The 24,320-nt window shown below is 39.2% G+C and overlaps 1 protein-coding gene across 15 annotated transcripts in view; it reads left to right on the top strand.

Annotated features, from left to right (window-relative positions):
• Positions 1 to 24,320, top strand: part of OSBPL6 (oxysterol binding protein like 6) — a 218,420-nt gene that overhangs the window by 179,671 nt on the left and 14,429 nt on the right. For 9 of the 15 annotated variants that reach the window (XM_061434361.1, XM_061434357.1, XM_061434356.1 and 6 more), the window contains 9 exons: positions 1,878 to 2,011; positions 2,840 to 2,863; positions 9,289 to 9,396; positions 11,266 to 11,403; positions 18,109 to 18,196; positions 18,784 to 19,037; positions 19,788 to 19,925; positions 20,261 to 20,324; positions 22,019 to 22,097. In XM_061434361.1, coding sequence (XP_061290345.1) covers positions 1,878 to 2,011; positions 2,840 to 2,863; positions 9,289 to 9,396; positions 11,266 to 11,403; positions 18,109 to 18,196; positions 18,784 to 19,037; positions 19,788 to 19,925; positions 20,261 to 20,324; positions 22,019 to 22,097 — 1,027 coding nt within the window. The remainder of the gene's footprint in view (positions 1 to 1,877; positions 2,012 to 2,839; positions 2,864 to 9,288; positions 9,397 to 11,265; positions 11,404 to 18,108; positions 18,197 to 18,783; positions 19,038 to 19,787; positions 19,926 to 20,260; positions 20,325 to 22,018; positions 22,098 to 24,320) is intronic. The other 6 variants (XM_061434362.1, XM_061434359.1, XM_061434358.1 and 3 more) reach the window with 2 other exon arrangements.

The raw sequence follows: 24,320 nt of genomic DNA, 5'->3' as shown, positions 1-24,320 counted from the left end.
GTAACTTTTGCTTTTAATGCGAGATTGTAGGAACAGGTAAAATGAGGCAACAAATGTGTGAATTAAATATAGCACAGCTTCTAAAGGAAGATGGATAAATTTGAAGGTAGCCCCAGGAAAGCTTTATGTATTTGGTTGCACTCCTGAGGCTTTTAGGTAATCCAAGTTTCAACAGACTTGTAAAGCTTTTGTTGAAACAGCGTATTTTCTTTTCAGCTGTGCTTGGGGGAAAAGGTGGCTTTTATATGACTATTGAGTGAATTCTTTAGGAGAAATTATGGATTTTGAAATGAATGAATCCACTTTTAGAGCTGCTAGTTGGGTTAATGTATTTCAGCTATCAAGTTATTACCTTAAAATTGATGACAACTAGAACGTAGCACAAAAATCAGTGAATTAATTGTACATTCTATATGATCCCATTATTTTTCCCATGTAATTCTGGTCACTATTTTATGCTACATTTTTCCACTTCTTTTGAAAATAACCTTTCTCTTACAAGGAAATCCCTATTTCAGAAGACTTTACATTTTGCAGAAACTGTTACTGTAAAGATAAGAGTTGGAAATTCAACATTTTTGTGTTTCAAAATTAAAGACTGCCAGACATACAAATGTCTGTTGTTAGGTATGCAGAAATGAGGGTGGAGGTTGTTTTCAGTTGCGTTTATTTTGTTTTACTTTATTTCCAGCTTTATTGAGATAAAATGAACATGTAACATTGTATAAGTTCAAGGTATGTATGTTGATTTGACATACTTATATATTACAAAATAATTACTACCATAGGATAGCTAATATCTCCAACATGTCACATAATTACCATTTCGTTTTTGTGGTGAGAACATTTGAGATCTACTCTCTTAACAAATTCAGGTAAATAATACGGTATGGTTAACTATAACCATCCTGCAGATTAGATTCCCAGAACGTATTCATGTTATAACTGGTAGTTTGTACTCTTTGAAAGCACTTTTGACATCATGATGGTTTTGGCTGAGAAGGTAATGCAAGTGTTATTCTTAAGACCAAATCATTTCAACAAAACAGAAATAGAGTCACAAATGTAGAAAACAAAGTTATGGTTACCAGCGGGGGAAGAGGGAAGGGATAAATTGGGAGATTGAGATTGACATATCCACATTATTGTATATAAAATAGGTAACTAGTCAGGACATATTGTATAGTACAAGGGGTGCCACTCAGTACTCAGTATTGACCTATATGGGAAAAGAATCTAAAAAATAGCAGATATATGTCTATTTATATAACTGATTTACTTCGCTATACAGCAGAAACTAACACAACATTTTAAATCAATGATACTCTGATAAATATTAAAAAAAAAAAAAGACCAAATCATTTCCTACCACAAAGAGAACTAGCTCCAACTTCTAAAACAGCTGTTTGATTTATATTTGCAAGACTCATAAAATGCCCTTTTTTGGATGCACACTTTGGGGTGATAATTTGATAGTTCTAAATTATTTGCATGAGACGTCATTGTACACATAACTGCTCAAATATTATCATCAACTGTGGCAGAGTAAAACTTGTTCCCTTTTCCTTCTAAGAATTATAGGTTACTTTCTAAGTATTAAAATTTAAAAATTGGTATTTTATATGCTGCTTCCAAGTCTTCGTTGACTTATCTGGTATGAAATGCTAAAACTTTCATCCTGATTAATTACCATTCCCATATTTGTTTTGTATTTAGATAGTCTGGTAGATTCCATTTTAAGGCTGACTTTCAATTAGACTGTAACATAACCTTTCCAGAAAATATCCACGAATGAGTTACAAGTGCTGAGAAGTTTATAATTCTGTTATTTTTCTGGATCCATTTGATCCTTGTCTCTTACTTTTCTCCCCACACAGTGCATTCTCTTTTGAAGTCTGCATTTAATAGCATAGCTATAGAGAAGGAGAAGCTGAAGCAGATGGTTTCTGAGCAGGATCACAATAAAGGCCACAGCACGCAGATGGCGCGACTCCGACAGTCACTGTCGCAGGTAAATGAGAGTGTTTGTATTATTCTCAGGACGTATTTCTAACCCTGCAAGCCAGCGATGGGGGTGGAGACAGTCCATCATGGGAATGGCACATCTGTCTGAAATCCCCCCAGCCATCGCAGTGTCAGTATTAAACTATATCACTTTTCTTCCAAAAGATATCAAGGTAAGCGTGACAATCAACCAAACTTGCTTGCAAACATAAATTCTTTTTTGGCTGATTTTAATGCCCCTCTGTGGTCTTATAAGGCCATCCCTGGTTTAAAAAAGTAATGCGTTTATACATGATTTACCTACACATGTAAACTGTGTTCCAGATTATGTCCAATCCAGCGTCAGACAAAATCTACCAGATCGTCCACACTTAGTATTTTTCCTACTTATGATGCATTTTAACCTGTTGAAAACTACTGATTACTATTTTTTTTTTCTTTTTTGATTTGCACTCTTAGGATTTTCTTCCTGTCTATGTTCCCTGAATCCAGACTCTAAGATTTCAGTATATATTTTACACTATAATATGTTCTAGACTCTAAAATTTCAGTATATATTTTACACTATAATATGTATTACTTAATATATATTATATTGATCTTATTAATACTAATCAAATCCCTATCTATTTCAAGGTTGTAATTTCTGTTAAAAATCCTTTAAAACTACACTTCTGCTTTCTTAAAACTGACCACTTCCTCTGAAATATTTTCTTCACTGTGTCTATAAATGCACCTTTAGAATTTCCTTTAAGACTTCAATGTTGTCACTGATTTTGTGTGAGAACTCAGTGATTACATAAAATGTTGTTCACTTCCTGGTGCCTTGGATCAGAGCGAAGGAGCGAGCAAATCCTGGGTAAGTGGTTTTCCATGTGGGTCAGCTCCTGCTTGAACAGTTTCCCTCCGTTCCTGCAAATTAGACCTAAACCGTCTCACCGTGTTTTATGTACCTGAACTGTCAGCCTCTTTTCGGTGTTGAGTTTCATGTTACTGAATGCTGTTGTCTGGGCCACACTTTCTGCTGTTTGCCATTAAACACTGTCAGTTGAGGCACATATGCTGCTTGGAAACTCAAGAGCCTGCACATTCAAAGCGGCAGCTGGGTGCCAGTTTGCAGAGGGCTTCCTTCACAAGCACACTTTAATGGTCTGCCCTGGCCTGATCTCCTGTCATATATCTGTTGAACACCTTGTCCATCTTAATGGATCTACTGAATCATGACCCTAAAAAGGATCATAAGTCAGAAAGATCAAAATAGTGGCTAGTAAGCATCTTGTATGTCATCTTGCAAACGTGTCAAATACACTTTTGTTCCCCTACATGTTGCAGTGTTTTATTCAGATGTACTAACGATTGAAGGCTTAGTGGTATGAAATAAGCTTGTACGAAGAAAAATAAGAAAATGTGCTTGTTTCTTGCTTGCTTGCTTTTTATTTGCTTCTTGGTAAGGCAGAGAATGGGCTTCCCTGGTGGCTCAGCTGGTTAAGAATCCACTTGCAGTGCGGGAGACCTGGGTTCTATCCCTGGGTCAGGAAGATCCCCTGGAGAAAGGAATGGCTACCCACTCCAGTGTTCTGGCCTGGAGAATCCCATGGACGGAGGAGCCTGGTGGGCTACAGTCCATGGGGTCATGAAGAGTCGGACATGACTGAAGCGACTGAGCAGCAGTAGCAGCATAAAGAGAGTTATACCCTATCCACTAGAGAATTCCATTTTTCCAGTTCTGTGTTGCACAGCATTTTGGCTGTGTTTACATCCTTGTGTCTGTATATACCTTCCCATTGGGTGGGGTCATTTTCTCCTGAGCTCTAGGGCTCAGGAGAGAAGCCCAAGCTGGAGAGAAAGATGTGGATATCCCAGTATCTTGGTGAATTTATAGCTGTTGATAAATTGTGTTTTCAGTCAGAAGAAAAGAGGTTGGGGGTGCTGCCATAGTAAACATTAGTATTTAAAGGACAAGCTGAAAAAAGAAAAGAGAATCCTTTGATGGAAAGCCAGGGGAAACCACTGACGAATTTACATAGCAATGACCACTGAGATCAAGAAGAAAGAGTTTTGATAATTTTGAGAACGAAAAGGTTAACAGGATCTGATTTAGCAGTAAATGATATATGGACTGAAAGTCAGCCTTGAAATTTCACAGTCACCTCAGTTTGTTTGTATCATAAAGGGGAAGAACTAACAGATAGGGAGACATTAAAGATAGGAAACAATTAACTGATGTAGCCATCCTGGTTGGCTAGCTCTATTATTCTCATTGTGCCTCTTCAAATATAGGATTTAGGATTGAACAAGATTTGAAACAGCTTGAGTATATTGAGACAGCTGTTTTGAGTATGTTTTTATATTAATATAATTTCACATTACAGTGTGATTTCAGGTAGCCTAAAGACACATCGTTGATCCTTTTTCAAATGTCATCAGTTAGAACCCAGGTTTTTTTAAATGAATGATTTCCAAGCCAAATCTCCTCCTAGAAAGGGAAGGAGAGAGACTGTTTAAATAACTTCTTAGATTAGTCTAACATTTTGGAACTTATTTTTTATTTGACGTAAGTCCTATTTGATATATGTCTAATGGTTAAAATGCTGCTTTTCAATAAAGCTTTTAAATATAACAACTTGGCAAATTCCATCATCCTTTTAGAAGGCACATAGCATAATAAAATATATAAAATTAGCATTTTTCACTACATGCTCAGCATAAATTGTTACCTGCCTTGAGTGTGTAATGATTTGCAAGGCTGAACAGTGTAATGAATTTCTCTTCTATAGTAATATTTCATCCCTGATCTATAGGTATACAGAGACATGCATAATTCTGATATTTTACTCCCATGAAGCTTTAAAAGCAAACTTTTACACCTGAAAGGCAGCACAGATGTTGGATTTACATCTGTAGGACACGGTATTTTATGTGGCATCTCTCCTTTTGTAAATGACTTGATTTCACTTCAGCTATAATTTTGTGTACTAAACACCAAAATCAAATAATACGTAATAGGACTATGTAAACTCAGCACCCTAGATTACTGTAGTAAAAGACTCAGCGTGACTTGAGTCTGTCTTCAGTGCATTACACTTGTCACTGTTACTAGTTTGATTTCTGACCCCAGAGTTTGTGCACAACTTGTGCTAAATGCTTTGGGTGTTGGGTTCATACAAGTGTGAACAGTACAATGATTCTTGTACTCCATCTACAAGTGTTATATTTCATTAAATCAGTATGGCATTCATTATTCAATATGCCATCATTCTGTGCACTACTAAGAAAGAAAACACCACTTTCAGTGAAAGTGGCCAGTGCTTCAGAGGTGTTAGTTTTGAGAACTGTGCATCTTAGAATCAGTGAAATGCGGTATGTATGGGAATGTAAGCAAAAAATTGGCTTACGGCACATGGCAGCATAATTAAAATCCAAGGCATAGTATTTACCATCCTTCCTGTCTACAACATTTTATACATCCAAAATAAATATTCTATGTTAGAGTAAATGTTTTAAATATATTTGTTCCTGAATTTCACAGTTCCTGAGAGTTGGCCAAATTTGTTTATGAAGATATTCTTCATAGAATCCTTTACATTTTTTTTTAGCTATCCAGTAACTTTAAATCAGTGTCATTTTGGGCATAATTTGATGATGTTTATTTAAAACCTTCAGAGTGTTTTATGCGTTGGTCCTTTGGTTCATGGCTGATATGCGTAATCTAAGGGAGTAACGCTGACTGTAGAAAACCTATGCACATAAACATTCATGGCAGCTTTATTTGTTCTAATAAAAATCAGTAACAACATCATAAGTGCCCGATAGTAGGAAAATAACCACTTATTCCACAGCTAACTAAAGTCACATTTGTGAAGAGTTTGCAACATAAAATAAGTATCTGTATACCAAGAATAAATAGCGAAGGATGTACAGTATGTTCCCATTTTTGGGGGTTCCCATTTTTTTAATGTGAAAAATGCATAAGAAAAAAACTAGAAAGAAATATACCAAGCTACCAAAAGTCGGTTGATTGAGTAGTAAGATATGAATTTTTAGAAATATTTTTCTCCTTTTTTGCATTTTCCAAATACACTATCTTAGTATTTGTTTATTTTAAAATAGAAAACAAGGTGATTTTTGAGAGCTAGCCATGATTTGATTCTTGATAGCTCTAGCTTTGACAGTTGGCATACTCACATCCTCACTCCTTTTGAACCAGTTTTGCTTTTATCTGAAGAGTAAATCTTCCCAGAACCCGCAGTTCCGTTCAGTAGAATGCATTTGCTACACCAGACTCTCCCGACTCTAAGGTAAATTCTCACCCATTGTCTGCCCGGGGTGGGAAAATGGTAGTTAACAGCCAAGGAAGTGAGGATTTGGGCGATTCATTCTGCCTCAGAGCTTCAGGATGGTACTTCCTTCACAGCTTGGTCAGGAATGCTGTGTTTCGTGGGTATATGGCACTTGAGTGTGTATGAGGTGAGGGAAAGTGAGCGTGCCTTGTGGAGAGTTTGTGCTGCGGCCTGAGCTCGCTCATGAAAGCAGGTGTGAGACTTACTAAGGAATCCAGGCATGGTTCCTGAGCCGAGGCTGCTTCCCGCCGCTGGGCCTCGGCCCATCTGCCCCTCCTAGAGCAGCGTCACTCCTCGCAGGTTTCCATGGCTTTCTTGCTCACGGGCTGGCGCCAGTGGCTGGCGACCTGCCTCCTTTTCCCTCGCCTTCCCACCGTACAGGCTCCTTGGCTGCTTTCTGTGTATTCTTCCTGCCATCACCTGGACTCCTCTGTGTTAACGATCACCAGTAGTGAGCTTCAATGGGGGAAGTCACAAATGTGGTCCTGAGTCCTCATGGTGCCCGGTTGTAGCCACCTCCCACTGCAGTCTGTGTGACCGAGGCAAAAGGCGGAGCCGCCCTGGCAAGGCACACACAAACGGGCTGCTGCATGCTCTGCGTCTGCTTACACTTCCCACCCTCGGGATTGCCAGAGTTGGAATAATACTTATTTCCAGGCTTTTTTGTGCTGTGTAACAGCATTTTTCTACCACTGCATATATATGATGAACACAGTATTTCTTTAATTTTCAGCTCAGGTCCTATTGATATTAGCAGCTAGAGGCTACCTTGTGGTGCCTTCACACACACCTGTAGGCAGGATCACATTTCATAAATATTAGATGAGATGAGAGATTACATGGGAGTTTAACTTTCTTAAATATCCAGAGCAAGCAATTCTGCAAGTGTCCTTATAAATGGAAAACTTGTGTTTTAAACTCCCACCTGCTGGGGGGAAAAAATTAAAAAAATTACTCGTCCTTGCCCATGAGTTTTTGTGGGGTTGTTTTGTTAACTTTGTTCCAGGGCAGCAGAAGGTGTTGTCACTTTGGAGGAACCCTTAGGTGAGGTTTGTGTGAAACTCTGAAGTCATGAATGTGATTCTGCCATTAAAACCATCAAACAATGTACAAGGCCTCCTACTTCCAAGACAGCAAAATATATCTGGGTCCAATTATATCACTAACTAAGATGACTTTCAGTACACTTGTGGACAGAAAAACAATGAAAGAACAAATAAGCATATATAGTTGCAAAGAATAGGAGTGAGGCAGTACTTTTTTTTCAAATTTCAACTGTTTGAGATTTTGTTCCAGGAAAAAGAGCCTGAGCACTTTTGCAGAATGTAAAGGTACTGGGAAGTACATGATTTATTTACTAAAAATGTAATCACCTTTTTTCTCACTGACACATCCCTGTTTGCTCAGCGAACTGGACACATATTGCCTGTCTGCAATGTAATGACGGTAGGATCTGTGTCCACCTTTAATCCATCAATACCTGACAGCCCACAAGACCAAATGTATTCTGTTTTACACGTATTTTACAGACTGGTTCTAAAGACTTTAAATGAAAGCCGAAAGCTGTGAGTGAAGAATTTTCTCCTTGAAAAGAGAAAATCAAGGGAATTCCCTGGTGGTCTAGTGGTTAGGACTCAGTACTCTGACTCCCAAGGCCCTGGGTTTGATCCTTAAGCAGGGAACTAAAATCCCATAAGCTGGACAGAGTAGCCAAAAAAAAAAAAGCTGAGCAGAAAGGAAAGAGGGGAGACTGTTCTATGCTCCATGCTCAAGAACTCTGCACCGCTCAATACGAGTGTGAAGTTTAGCCAGTTTGTCATTTATCCCAGGTGATTGAATAGGTACAAATTTAGAGTTAGGCTGTTGTATCTGTTTGTGTATCAGTTTAGTGTATTCATTGACTCCTTATGAAGAAAAGCAGAATCCTCACTCCCTGGGGCAGTTCACTCTTCAGTAAGTCCTGACATTTATCTTCCTTTCTGAAATATTCACTTCCATCTTCTCATTGCTAGATTTAATGGGAAGGAAAGGAGCAGTCCAGCTTTTCACTGGGCTTTGTCCTCACAAAGGTCTCTTACTTGGTGTAATCTATTCAGCTACATGTGTCTTCTGTATATGGAACAGATTTCCATGCACTGATGTGATCCACGAGCCTCTGTCCCCAGGGCCCCTATAGGGAGCCCACGTTCATGTAAATATGTTCCCTTTCCACCACACACGCTAAACTGGGGTACAGCAGATGGTGTTTCACTGCTGATTTAGGGTGTGTTAAGAATCATGAGATGCAGACAGCTTAGTTTCCTTTCTGTGGTATGCTCATTATTATGCTTGTCAGTGTCTACACTGTCCAGGGAAGGCAGCTTTGGTCTACACTTGAATTAGTTCTGCTGTACTGTCACAAGTATTAATTATGTGCTCCTAGAAAATGGAAACACAACAACTGTTTTCTTTCACCAGGTCAAAATACAGCTCTATGAAATACAAAGCCAGTTCATTGTTCATTCCATTTACAAATAATTTATAAGACATCTGGCTTTGAAACAACGCCCAAACTTTAGAAACTGGAACCAAAAAGGGAAAAAAAAGAATCAATAGTTTTTATCCTAGGGTATAAAATGTTATATGTATGTGGTGGTAGACTGGGCTTGGATATAGTGGGCCTGACTATAAAGGAGAGAAAATTCCATGAATCAATTTTATGAAATCCTTAAACTCTTTTCAACCCACTAATCTACTAAGTAGTAGTCTTATATTGCAAAAAATGAATGCCTTAACTCTGAGCCATTTCTTTCCTTCTTTCTGGTGGGATCTGGCCTGTGGTGGCTCCAAAAGTTACAGCTAAAAGCATCCTAGACTTTGTTGTCTAAAGTGTGCCTGTGTGCTGGTTCTGCTTTATGTTTGCTCAATAACTTGCAATTACATGTGCGGTTTTTGTTATTTTAAGGCACTCAACCAGAATGCTGAACTAAGGAGCCGGTTGAACAGAATACATTCAGAATCTATTATTTGTGATCAGGTTGTTAGTGTAAATATTATTCCTAGCCCTGATGAGGTAAGATTCATTTTTAAAAGATATAGAATACTTACTTTGTAGCATCTACACCTACTGCATATTTTTATTTATTTTCATAAGGTTCTTTCACTACTAATACAATTCCCGGCATAAATCTTGTGTTGCTGACAGTTCAGTGTTCTTTGGAGTGAAGGATATACATGAGCTTGACATCATTTATTGTTGGTGATCGGTTGTCTATTTTTATTTATTCCTGTGTTCATCTCATGCTACTGATTATTTAATTTATGTATACTCCAGCTTGTGACTTTTCTGTCACTCTTCATTTGAAATATTCATTATCATTAATGGTCCATGAAATGTTGAAACAAACACTTTTAGCAGAGAAGGTGCTAAATTAAAGTTTTCTAAAGGTTTGTTTTAAAAGTTCTGTCTAAGGAGAGAAGTCACCTGACCTTGCTAAGAAAATATTATTAGTGCTGCTACAGCTCCTGGTGATGATGCTAATAATGAATGGTTAACACGTGTCAAGTGAATGCTTACCATGTGCTTGGTATTGCTAACCCACTTTACATGTGTTATCTCTTGATACCCCCAACAACTCTCTGATGTAGGTGCTGTTATTATTCCATTTTTCAGAAGAATTTTTGAAAAAACAGTAAGAGGATAGGAGAACATTCAGTATTTGGACTTACTGTGAGTGTGTAGTTCCAGTGGCTCAGACGGTAAAGAATCTGTCTGCAATGCAGGAGACCCAGGTTTAATACCTGAATCAGGAAGATCTCCTGGGAAGGGAATGGCAACCCACTCATATTCTTGCTTGGAGAATTCCAGGGACAGAGGAACCTGGTGGGCTAGAGTCCAAGAGTCTCAAAGAGTTAGACACGACTGAGCAACTAACACGTTCATAAAATTATTATTTTTAGCCAGGAGAATTTGTACTTTGAACAGTAATACATGTAACAGGTGAGAGTTTTAACTAATGGTAAGGCCATATTTGCACCAAACATAAATTTTTCTAGAAATCTATAATTGTAAGGGTTCTGCTATCTAACTGCTTAAGAAATACCATCCCCAGACAGCTTCTCTTGGATGTAAGTTACTGAACCTGTGTCCATCCACCTCCATGGGTCCTGTGATCTCTGATAACACTTATGCCCCCTCAACTGCCCAGAATCTAGACTATTTCTAAAATTTTATCAATTAAAAATTAGTTGACAGTCTCAGTTTGAATCTTCTTTTCAATTTAAAATGTGTACTAAATGTACTAGATGTTTAAAATGTATAGTTCTCTTACCTATTTTTCTGGTTGCAACTTAAATTGCTTTCTTGAAAGCAATATCATTTGCTATCACTGTATGAATAAAAATACAGTTTGAAATAAGGTTCACTACTCTAGTCATATGTTTCATTGGCTAAAATTCATGATCAAATTGGAAAGTGACTTTTTATATCAATATATTCTGTCTCAAAAATTAGTCTTATAGAATGTTTTCTTAGCATATCGCTAGTGGTTTCTACAAATGCTTTTTGAGTTGTAGCATACTGGTTAGAATATGGCTAGTAATGACAGGCCAAAGCATATGGCAAGGAACTTGTCGCCACAGTCAATTCAGGGTATTTTGGGGGCTCAACCTGTTATTCAATCCAGTAAATGTCAATTAAGCATAGATTTAAAATCTGCTCACCTTTTGTCTGCACTTTTGGATTCTACAGGCATATTGGAAGGAAACTTAGGCAGTGGTCATTACTCAGTTGCAAGTGAAAATTGCTTGTGCTCACCAGTCCTTTAGCATATGCTGTGAATTTTTCTAGAGATCTGGCTAGTACTTCATTGCCTAATTTGAACAAATAGCCATTCATACGCAGGAAGAAAGTGATCAGACTATCTACTTTTCTCTCCTGTAGGCTGGTGAGCAAATCCACGTCAGTCTCCCCCTGTCACAGCAAGTAGCCAATGAGAGCCGCCTCTCCATGTCAGAATCTGTCTCTGAGTTCTTCGATGCCCAAGAAGTGCTCCTCTCTGCAAGCTCATCAGAGAATGAGGTAAGGTTCCTGGATGCGTCAACCCCGACTGCTTCTGACCATGAGTTAGGTTAAAGAAAGTCAGACTTTAGAACTTCGTTTTAACATCATAATAAGATGTCCAAATAGTAGCAAAGCCAAAGCATGCAAACTGTATGGATTCCATTTACTGAGCCCTTAGCCTTCTGGACACCAGCTCAATACTCTTAAATTTGATGAATAAAAAGAAAGAATCAAGACTTATTCTGATATACCTGTACAGTTCATTTTTCAGGGTAAACAGATAGGTGATAACAGCTCTTTATAGAAGGAGACTAGCTAATAAATGTAAAAAGAATGAGAGCATAAGAAAAATACCATTCTTATTTGTACATACAAACACACATCTTTGCCAGAGACTGAATTTGAATTTAGCTAGCATAACATCTAGCATATATCTAGTTGAATACTTACGGCTCCTAGAGGTTACCAACGGCTACCATGAGGCTTCCCTGGTGGCTTAGTTGGTAAAGAATCTGCCTGCAATGCAGAAGACCCGGGTTCAATCCCTAGGTTGGAAAGATACCCTGGAGAAAGAAATGGCAACTCATTCCAGTATTGTTGCCTGGGAAATCCCATGGATAGAGGAGCCTGGTGGGCTTCCAGCCCATGGGGTCACAAGAATCAGACATGACCCAGCGACTAAACCACTGCCACTGGCTACCATTAAAGATTTATTGGATTGCTTGTCATGCTCATGAATCTTGGCATGGTCTTGGTCAGGTTGCAGAAATTCTTTTACTGAAATTTACTCAAGTACACTTTGAATTTTTTCTTTTTTGGCGTGAGAGAAGCAGCCAAAACTCTTTCCTACGCAATTGTTTTAATTTTGTCATTTGAGATTGAAATCTGTAATGCATTTTTACAAAAAGGGAATGAAGTAATTAAGTAAGTGTTAGTTGCTCAGTCATGTCTGAGTCTTTGTGACCTCATGGACTATAGCCCACCAGGCTCCTCTGTTCATGGAATTTTCCCGGCAAGAATACTGGAGTGGGTAGCTATTCCTTTCTCCAAGGGGTCTTCCCGACCCAGGAATAGAACCTGGGTCCCCTGCATTGCAGGCAGATTCTTTACCATCTGAGCCACCAGGAAAGTCCAAAAGCAGATGAAATCACTGATAGATGTTATTTCCATATGCATCAAAAATAGATTGGAAGGAAGCATCCTGACAGTAGTAGTTCCTTTTGGACATTTGGTATTACGAGTGATTTTAGAAAATAGAAATAATGAACACATATCACTTTGATATGGAGAAAAATTAAAATAGAATTGTTATATCAGGTACTAAATTTGTTACCACATCAGACTAAGCACCTGCCTCTCCAATTCCAAGTCATAGATTAACAGATTCACAGATATTCCCATTCACAAGGCAGAAACTAGTTTAATTATTCATAGACAATTGATGTTATCAAATAGACAAAATAATCCTGTTTGCTAATCATGTCTCTTTCCCTGGAGGCAAATCTGCCCAGGAAGCGTAATTATGGTTAGGAGGTTGGTGAGCAAGGAAGGAATGGGAGCAGGAGAAGTGAGCTGAAGGCTGCGAGGGCCAGGATGTAATTGCTCCAAACTCTCATCTCCATTTCAGGGATGCTGTCCCATGTGGTGGGGAATTAGTGTCTGTGGGTCAGTCTCCACCCTAGGGACCACAGTGCTGGAGACGTGTTCCCAGTATTTCTTTCTTCTCTGATTCTCCCTTTTCTGGGATCCCATTACTTGTCCTTATTCAAGCAAACTTGACTGTACATTATCTAGGCGTTGACCCACCATCTGATGACCTCATACCTTTCTGAGAGCAACCTAATTGCCCTATGTCTAAGTTCTTGGGGGCACATCTGCCTAGGTGCCCAGTTGTCACTTGCACCAGCCACTGGCAAGACAGAAATGAAGATGTGAGGTGGGTTATTGTATGGGTCCAAGCAGGGTGGTGGTACCACCATAGGGAAAGAGTGAGCCCATTGGCCAACAGAGGGGCCAGGTAGTAGAGGACAGAGGCGCATGGAGATGATCCATTCATGTTAAGGCACTGTGAACTTAGCAGACCTCTCAGCGGAGGTACCCGGCAGCCTTTTGGATATTCAAGTCTACAGCTCAGGAAGAAAGCAGGTCTGAAGAGAAAGCAGGCTTTGGCTTGGGATCCACCTAACCACCTACCTGTGAGACACTGCCCTCTGGGTGCTCTGCAGAATCTCTAATTCAGCATGTCCAAATGAAGTAATTAACAACCCCCTTACACGTGCGTGCACACGCGCGCGCACACACACACACCAAAGGAAAAAACACAAGCCTACCTCTGCTTCTCATATTGCCTTTCTAAGTACTTTTCTACCCAAGTGTTCACATCAAATACCTGAATTTCCTCAGGATTTCCCTTCACTCCTCTGCCTTCCTACCACCCACCACCCACATTGATTTACTCATCAGGTTCTATATTCTGGCACCTAAATAATCTCAGATACATATGTTTTCCTAAGAAAAGCTGCAGTGCCACTCCTCCCATTCAATCCTGCATCAGCTCCCATCTATATCACCCTGTTGGTCTCCATAACTAGCTTTGCTGCCCGCTTTCTTTCCACCTTGAACCCATTTTCACTGGACAGCCTGGTTAACCTTTCCAAAATGCAAATCTGATGGTGTCTCTATTCCCCAGTGTTCCTAGGATGATGCTAAACTCCTTAGCTACCATACAGAGACTCATAATCTGTTCTCAGCTGCAGCCCCTTGGAACCTCTGTTCTTTTGGAGCCATCCAGAGGCCAACGGAGCACTTCCTGAAGTGTCAGCAGACACCCCCTGTCCCTGGCTGATACAAGAGGAGTAAATCTCTCCTACAACCCACGTGGGAAAGAACTGAACTATATGTGTGTTCCTTGCAACTGTATCTTACAGGTTTTCATAAAATGCCTGTTTTTTTTACTCAGATCTCTTCCCTTTATCACAGCACTCAGTCTTAAGTATTTGAAGAGGCTGGACCAGGAGATAAGCCCAAGTGACAGGCACCTCAGTGTTCTGAAGGTTGTTCTTCCCCTTTGGCTGAGACTTGTTCCTGAGGCAACTCCGTCTGTCCAGGTTTCTGAGTTCCCTTGTGATGAGATGCCCCCGGAAGGCTCCTCGAGTCTCCATACCACAGACTTGGCCAGCCCACCTGGTTGGTTCACTTTTTGCGTGAGAATCTAGTAGCAGCTGCAGGATGGGCTCCACTGCACATTCTACATGACAGCTGGCAAAGGCTGTTGGGCCTCTGTGTTGCCACCCACCCTGGTTGGAACACTTCCAGGGCCATGCGGTCAGATTGCTCACTCGCTTCAGTCTACTCAAAAGTCCCCTTCCGAGAAGCCTGCCCTGGGTGCCCTGGCTACACCGCAGAGCTGCCATTTCCTCCTTGCCCCTGACCTTTCACTTGCCTGGTCCCTTCTGATTTTTTTCCATAGTGTTTATCACTATCTAACAGAATATATATTTCATGTTTATTTTGTGTCTCTCCCACTGAAGTGAGGGAAGAGATTTCAGCACTCTGTCCTCAGCACTAGAACATTCTTGTGAGCCCAGAACTCAGAAAATATTTGCTAACTGAATGAAGGAAGAAATGCGTAACACCTCACACATGATTAATCTGAGAAACCTGGGCCTTAGCTGTCTTACATTAACATTTTCTGGGACTGAGAGAAAATTCTTTATGTGTTTCATTTAATGAATGTACAACCTCTTTTTAAAAAAAATGCTCCTTCTTATTTCCAGAATGATCTCCTTCTTTGTCTCTGCTGTTAAATGTGTTTCTGCAATGCTGAATGGTTGCATTTTTCTAGTCACATTTAGAAAAAAAATTTCCTAAATTCTTTTGAATCCCAAACCCCTTAAAGAGAAATATTTGGCTCCAAGACTTCTTGACCATGGGAGAGAAAGTAAATCTATATTAATCATTTTATTATAATACTGCAGAGTATTATCCTGTATCCTTATATACGGGATAACATGAGTGGACGACAGCCAGCCTGCCCAGCCTTAGCTGCTGCTCACACATGCGATAATATAGATTTTATTAAAGACCACTGTAATTGTAGAATTATTTTATATTCTACACAGATCTTTCTATGTGGACATGGATATTGGACCATTTCTGTCATGTATTAGTTTGGGTGAAATTAGACATTGAAGAGGATAGACTGTTAATAGCTTCTAAATGTTCATGTAGTAAACATACATGCAATATGAATTAGGTTGGGGCAGGCATTTATTTCTGCTAACATCACTGGATGTGATGAGCTTTTTTCAGAGTAATCACATAGAAGAGTTTGATTTACTTTTTATTTCTATCAGGGTTCAGAGAGTGGCTTTCATGGGCCTGAAGGTTTAACCTTCCATTTTGTTGCAGTCATGGGAAAATGGAAGCCTGCTGCAGTGGGAAAATACAAGTCAGAAAAAGACTTTATTCTCAATTTGCCATCTTTATGGCCTTTCTCAGAGTACAAAAGCAAAACTACAGTTATTCATTTATGCATAAAACCATTCTGCCTATAATTCTATCTCCTTAAGTGTATCAACTCTTCCCAACTCTATTAAAAATATCAGCAGTAAATTCAGAAATTGTAAAGGCAAAGGCTGATTGTTTTTATTATATACAAATTTTAGAACCTTTACCTGACCATAAAATGGCATAAGCAACATTTGAAAAGAAATTGCAAACTAGAAAAAAAAATGCAGTTTATATGAAGAACTGAAAAATGTGTGAAAGAGAGTTTCACTAAAGATGAAGTTCAGACTTCATAGAAAGAGATCTTTTATGTGTGTTAGGTAGATAGATCCTAATGTAGATTGATAATGTGTGGTGTTTAAGTGGGGGAGAGATGGGTGCTCTCATATGCTGATGTTGAGAATAAACTAATATAGTACAGTCTTCCAGGAGAGCAATTTGGCAACGTAGGGCTGAAGCCTAAGAGTAACTCATTTGCCCCAGCAATTTCACTTCTGAGAATAAATCTTAATGAAATTGCCAGGCACATTCACAGAAATATGTTTCCAAGGTTGTTCATCCAAGTATTGTCTATAAATAATAAAAAATTGGATGCCACGTGAATGTTGGTTAAATTCTTTGTGTTATGTAAGTATCTGCCATTAAGTAAAGATGGAGAGCTGTTTTCGTGAGAATGGGAGTATATTCAGAACACTATAAAATAGCATGTAAACCCATCTGCTTTTTCAGTATCTAAAGATAGATGTATCTGTGTGTTTATATAGGCATTTTGAAATTGGGAGTAAAACCTACAAAATGTTGAAAGTGATTTCTTTTAGGTCACAGGATGGGTGATTTCCATATCATCTGTTTACCTTCATGTAATTTCTGATTTTTTACAATAAGAGTGTTCTGTTTTTGTGTTCAGAAAAAATATAACATATTTCCATTTTGAAGACAGTAAATAGGTATCAACAGCTTCCTTGCCTATAGTAAAAACATCGGTTTTCCCATTCCTCTGAATGGCTCTACAGTACTTCTCTGTTTTCTTATCTGCTCTGTCTCTAAATCCCCTTAATACATATGTTGCCCTTAATTTTATTCTTATGTGAATCTTGATTTCATTTTAGTTCCGTATTTTCTTATGTAGAGAATGGCTTAATTCTCGATTTCTCTGTATCCCTAAATCTTTCTTCCCTGCCCCCAAATTATCTGCCAGATTTTGTCTGTTACACTTTAAATATGGTTCCCAAATGCAGCTGTACTGCCCGAAATGAACCTTACTGTGGGCATCTTAGTGAAATCAGTCAGTGTTTCTTATCCAGATCTACATAGGATCCTGTTATCTGCGCTCCCTAGGACAAGTTGCAGAGTGTCTTCCTGAGAACCAAATATGACTCATTTCCTTGCATGTAATAATTCATTCAATTATATGTGAGGGCTTCCCAGATGGCGCTAGTGGTAAAGAACCTGCCTTCCAATGCAGGAGACATAAGAAACACTGGTTCAGTCCCTTGGGAAGATCCCCTGAAGAAGGAAATGGCAACCCACTCCAGCATTCTTGCTTGGAGAAATCCCATGGACAGAGGAGCCTAGTGGGCTGCAGTCATTGGGTCACAGAGAGTCAGACACAACTGAAGTGACTTAGCACACACACATGCACAATTATATGAAAACCTTTATTTTGACATGAAAAGCCCTTCACAGTCAGACCTCTTCATCTTTGCCCCATCTTCTGTTACAGCCACTTGACTTCTTAACATTCCTAGAAGAAATGTTTTTCTCACGGTCCTTGCTTTTGTACACCATCCCTTCTTGTGCTTTTTCCCCGCTTCTAACAACTGGGCAACTCTGCATCCTCCAACACCCAGTTAAAATATTATTTCTTCCAGCAACGTTTCCTGACTCCTCTATGGGGATTTGTAGAGTCTCCTTTTTTGCACATTCTTACTGTGTTGTACTGAAACATTTCTGGTTATGTACTAGCCTCTCCCAACTTCTGAGCCCAACTTAAGATAGAAAGCTACTTAAAGATAAGCGCTGCTTCCTGGCAGTCCTATATTCTGGCTCAAGGGACACCCTGAGGTGTTCATTGCCCATGTGCCACATACATTCCCCACGATGACTTCTGCTTTCCATTTGAGCAATATCCTGTTGTTTTTAATTGTTTAATTTTTCTGAAATGTCAAGACTAAATGAAAATTCTGATCCTTTCTCTGTTCTTCTCTTCCTTAGGCTTCAGATGATGAGTCTTACATCAGTGATGTGAGTGATAATATATCTGAAGACAACACCAGTGTTGCAGACAACATCTCTCGGCAAAGTATGCATCCTTTGAGTTTTGAGGTTGTCCTGTCTACATGCCAAATACAACGCTAATGATTCAATGAACAATCATTTTGGTCCCCTGGCTAATTGTTCCTTTTGTAGCTTATTGTTCAATAAATTTTATATTTGTATAATCTGGTGAAAATGGTTGAAAAATTTGTTAGGGAGAGGATTAAGATAAAAAGTTTAGTTCTTGCTCAAACCAAAATTTTGAGTCCTTTGTAATTAAATGTATTTATATTTAGTTTTTAAAATTTTTACTTGTTTAGGATTTCCTTGGCAGTCTGGTGGTTAAGACTTTGAGCTCCCAAGGCAGGGGGTGTGAGTTCAATCCCTGGTTAGGGAACTAAGATCCCACGAGTCATGAAGCAACACCAGAAAGAACTATACATTGATGTTTTGTGCATTTATCAGCAACCTTGTATTGAAATAATTCTGTTCACTCTTGGGAGAGTGTAAGGAAGGCTTAAGAAATGTATCACAGTCAGAATTATTTGAAAGGGTTCTTTCCCTCCCAGGTTTTGGGAAATCAGAAAAGCAAAATATCTTTCACTGTGATTCTCATCTTTCTCCTTCTTCTAGTCTTGAACGGGGAGCTTACGGGAGGAGCCTTCCGAAACGGACGTCGAACATGCCTGCCAGCTCCCTGTCCCGACACCAGTAACATTAACCTGTGGAATATATTGAGGAACAACATTGGTAAAGACCTGTCTAAAGTCTCCATGCCTGTGGAGCTAAACGAGCCACTCAATACTCTGCAGCATCTCTGCGAGGAAATGGAATACAGTGAGCTCCTGGACAAGGCTTCGGAAACTGACAGTCCCTACGAGCGCATGGTAATCAACGGCAGAGCAAATCCCTGTGGATTTGCGAACCCTAGACCTGGGCTAGGGAAGATTCATTAGGGTAGTGTATTTGCTTGTTGCCTAATACTCTAACTGCATAGGTAAGAGAAATCCATTTGCATAAACCAGGCAGGGCCAAAAAAGCTCTAGATACCTCTATTGAAAGATACACTCTTTGTGACTTACTCTTGGGTCTGAGTAGTTCTGAAGTCAGAATCTAAAGGCATCACACTTCTTTATAGGTTTAAGACATGCCTGGCCTTGCTTTTATCAGCTTTTTCTGAATGCCAGGGAAGCCCATTTGTTTAGGAACTTGGGTCTGAGAAGGTAACTTCCTGTTTGTTCCCTGCCCTGGCTTTTACTCCACGTGACTCTGGAAAACTTGACCTGCCCTCTGAAAAGCACCAGCAGTCACAACTTTCCTGCTAAGATTGTGTAAATGGCATAACCTGGCTTTCAGAACCTTTGAACTCTGTAATACTCAAGAAATTGGATGGACAGATGAATGAAGAATATTTGGCCTCAGTTGCCTGCTGGTTCCCATGCAAAGAGTTTAACTGCATTTTCATTTATTTTTTTTTTTCCGCATGAGTAGATGAGTCTGTGCAAGTAATAGAAAATGCAGGTGTCATCAAATCGGCACCCACTGATGTGGGTATATAAAATCTAGAGGAATAAGGGACAAACAGGCCTGGAAGTAGTCTCTCCTATATTATTTTCCTTTCTTAAATGTTTTAACAGGTTCTTATTGCTGCATTTGCAGTTTCAGGATATTGCTCCACCTATTTCAGAGCAGGAAGTAAGCCATTCAACCCTGTCCTTGGGGAGACTTATGAATGCATTAGAGAGGACAAAGGATTCCGATTTTTCTCAGAACAAGTAAGTGCCACTGGACTCAGGTTTCTGTGTAGAAACTGTAGGAGGGCTGTTTGATGATGAAAATAGCTTGTTTTTGTAAACATCTGGTTGAGATGGGTTACAATACTATTAACAGAAAATTCACTTAGCTTATCTATGTAATTATATCCTCTAAATGTTTTTAAGCATGAAGTTGTAAGATTTGGTAATTTACTTACACATCTTGAGAATAATGCAATAACAGAGATGGATAAGTTGAGTAACTTTTATTTAGCCAAATACATGTTGCGAAAAATGATCATTTGTGGAAGTTTTAACACTGATGTCATTGCCCTTTTTTTGTTTTTAACTTTCAGGTTAGCCATCATCCACCCATTTCTGCCTGTCACTGTGAATCCAAGAATTTTGTGTTTTGGCAAGGTTTGTATTTCAATTATAACTTCAAAATCCAGTTGATAAGCCTATAAGAAAGTTTCTAGTTTCCAAAGTACTCAGTTTAGATTTCTTTTAGAACTCAGAAAATGTTGGTAATTGGCATGGAGTTCAGTTTGAGAGATGAGGTTTCTTGATTTAAATATGAAACCATGTCACCTGGGAGATGGGATTATTTATTCAGGAAGCACAGCCCTAGGAGACAGCAGGGCTCTATGCTGACAGTGCCAGGTCAGGGCAATCTCTTCACCTCATTGTGCCTCGTGGTCTGCATCGGTAGCAGGAAGAGTGTATCTGCTGTCTTCTTGCTTCTTAAAGGTGTACAAATAGATCTTAATCCTGAAAGAAAGCTCTGCTATACATTATCTCTGCCCACAGTCTATTGAGAGATACATACATAGCAGTAATTTCTGTTTTTTAACTCATTGAGGCTTGGGGGTTTGAATTGAAGTCTCTATTAAATTAATATCCATTGTTAAGTTAGAATGTTGCAAACTCACCTAGGATAAAAAGTTTCAAAACCGTTCTAGAAAGAAAAGTATATATATATGTAAGTGAAAGTGTTAGTCATTCAGCTGTGGCCGACTCTTCGTGACCCTGTGGATTGTAGCCTGCCAGACTCCTCTGTCCATGGGATTTCCCAGGCAGGAATACTGGAGTGGGTAGCCATTCCCTTCTCCAGGCGATCTTCCTGACTCAGGATGGAACCAAGGTCTCCTGCATTGCAGGCGAGTTCTTTACCATCTGAGCCATCATATATGTGTAATGTGTACGTTTACCATTAAGTGTGAATAATTCCCTCACATTGGAAAAGGCACTTCAATGATCACTGTATGACTCTTCTCACATGCCCTTCCTCAACCTAAAAATGATATGAAATGATAGAGCAGCACCATGACTGTACTTTAGTGCAGATTAAGAAAGTAAGGCATTTCTTGTTCATAACAAAGAGTCAGAAATTTTGTGGAGAGAACACTAAGCTTCCTTAACTCATCAAAAACGAGATGAGTCAATAATACACAAGTACAGATATACCCGAGTGTCCACAAGCGAAACAAAAATCCATCATGTGAGATAAAATTCTGGGCCCTGAGTAGTATCTTAACAACCAGCACAGGAACACGTTCATTAAGTTAATCTCACTTTCTCATAAATCTTACCCATCTGTTGTTAGAGGCTTTATTTTTTTTATACAGGTTCTCCCAAGTCATGTAACTTTTCATATGTGTATATAAATCAATGTTACTGCCATACTACAATCTACAATTACTTTTACTATATACCATATATATACACACACATGTATAAAATATTTCCACCATTTAGCTAAATCTTCTAACCGTATTTGTGGAGACATTGAAGCAGAGTAGAGTCTGTGTATATGTGTATATGAATATGCACACATGCACACACAGATTATTCCAAGTCTTTCTCAGTTTTATTTGTTGAAAGCACATATAGAGAATATATTATGGAAAAACAGATATTTTGGGGGGTTCCCAGTTAATCTTCTCACCTTGGGCCATCCTCAGGCACTTGTGTTAGAACTAACAGTATAGAATTGATTGTGATTACAAAAGTCCTTTGTAAAATGTAAAGTATATTATAAAAGTTCACTTCTCTAGAGTAAATGATTAGATATAGAGTGTAATTCTTTTTGTCCTCTGCCTTATGTCATTTAGATATCAGATGGAAAAACAAGTTCTGGGGCAAGTCAATGGAAATCCTGCCCGTGGGAACCCTGAATGTCATGCTTCCAAAGTAGGTTGCTCTCATCTTCCTTTTGGTCTCTTATCTGCATTTCTAAATCATAAATGGGCATTTGAAACTCTTGTTGTTTATTACTGTTCAGTCGCTCAGTCGTGCCTCTTTGTGACCCCATGGATTGCAGCACACCAGGCTTCCCTGTCCTTTCACCATCTTCCGCAGCTTGCTCAAACTCATGTCCATTGAGTCGGTGATGCCATCCAACCATCTCATCTTCTGTCACCCCCTTCTCCTCCTGCCTTCTATCTTTCCCAGCATCAGGGTCTCTTCAAATGAGTCAGCTCTTTGAAACTCTAGATGGTGCCAAGGAGCTGTTGCCCTTTATGGCCAAGGCTTCTGTCAACTTCATCAAAGGTTGTTTTTTTTTTCTAATTGGAGTGTAATTGCTTTACAACGTTGCATTGGTTTTCACCAAAGTTTTGATACTGCTGCTGCTGCTGCTAAGTTGCTTCAGTCGTGTCCAACTCTGTGCAACCCCATAGACAGCAGCCCTCCAAGCTCCACTGTCCCTGGGATTCTCCAGGCAAGAACACTGGAGTGGGTTGCCATTTCCTTCTCCAATGCAGGAAAGTGAAAAGTGAAAGTGAAGTCGCTCAGTCGTGTAGGACTCTTAGCGACCCCATGGACTGCAGCCTACCAGGCTCCTCCGCCCATGGGATTTTCCAGGCAAGAGTACTTGGTGGGGTGCCATTGCCTTCTCCAGTTTTGAGACTGGACCCCCTCAAAAGCAAATGAGAATTTTGGCATATGTGTCAAAGCTTCCTTTTTATCTCTACATACCGTCCATTCAACCGTCAGCACCTCCCTGTCCCAATCACCATGTTAACTTGCATTTTATTTTTATTTTATTTGTATTGACATATAGTTGAATTATAATATTTTGTTAATTACTACTATACAGTAAAGTAACTTCATTTTATATATATATATATATATATATACATTCTTTTTCATATTCTTTTCCGTTATGATTTATCACAGGATATTGAATATAGTTCTCTAGGCTATACAGTATGACCCTGTTGTTTATTTAGTCTATATATACTAGTTTGCATCTGATAATCCCAAACTCCTATTCATATCCTTTCCACCTCCCTCCCCTTGGCAACCACCGGTCTATTCTCTGTGTCTCTGTTTGCATTATATATGAAAGTTTCTCTTTTTAGCCATTTATTTTCTATATAATTTATACTTTCACTTCTGAGTTCATCTTAGCCCCAGGCACTATTTTTAATGTTTAAGTTATTTTATTAAGGAAGTGATCCTTAATATTTATTAAGGATCCTTTATTAAGGAAGGGATCCTTATACAGTTGTTTTCTGGAGAATATAGCCTTGTTGTTGTTAATTGTTGTTTAGTCACTAAGTCATGACTCTTGCGACCCCATGGACTGTAGCCCTTTAGGGATTTCCTAGGCAGGACTACTGGAGTGAGTTGCCATTTCCTTCCCCAGGGATCAAACCTGCATCTTCTGCATTGGCAGGTGAATTCTTTACCATTGAACCACCAGGGAACCCCTGAATATAGCCTATGCATCTTAAAGTTTAATTGAAGTTTACATTGAGGCCAAAGGTTTGATTGTTTTTCTTTCTTTCTTCATTCAATTGATTTTGTTTTTGTTTTGTTTTTGTCTATATGAATGACAGAGTTTTCTCGTGTATTTAAATATGGAGGATGGTTGGGAAAGGGAGCAGTTCTCAGGACCACAAAATAAATGTTCAGTATTTACAAACTCACGAGGAAGAGAGTTTTCCCAGGTATACATAGTGCCTACATCATACCAATTCATAAATTTTCTATAAATCCAGAAGCATTTTAGATTGAAATAGCATTTTATTTGAATATATAATAATGTGCATTTTCAAGTTCAGTTCAATTGTTCAGTCGTGTCTGACTCTTTGTGACCCCATGGACTGCAGCACTTCAGGCTTCCCTGTCCATCATCAACTCCCGAAGCTTGCTCAAACTCATGTCCATCGAGTCGGTGATACCATCCAACCATCTCATCCTCTGTTGTCCCCTTCTCCTCTTGCCTTCAATCTTTCCCAGCATCTGGTCTTTTCCAATGAGTCAGTTTTTTGCATCAGGTGGCCAAAGTATTGGAACTTCAGCTTCAGCATCAGTCCTTCCAGTGAATATTTAGGACTGATTTCCTTTACGACTGACTAGTTTGATCTCCTTGCTCTCCAAGGGACTCTCAAGAGTCTTTGCCAGGAA

This window comes from Bos javanicus, chromosome 2, assembly GCF_032452875.1.
Source record: "Bos javanicus breed banteng chromosome 2, ARS-OSU_banteng_1.0, whole genome shotgun sequence".
NCBI lineage: Eukaryota > Metazoa > Chordata > Mammalia > Artiodactyla > Bovidae > Bos > Bos javanicus.
This window is presented reverse-complemented; position numbering and strand designations above follow the sequence as displayed.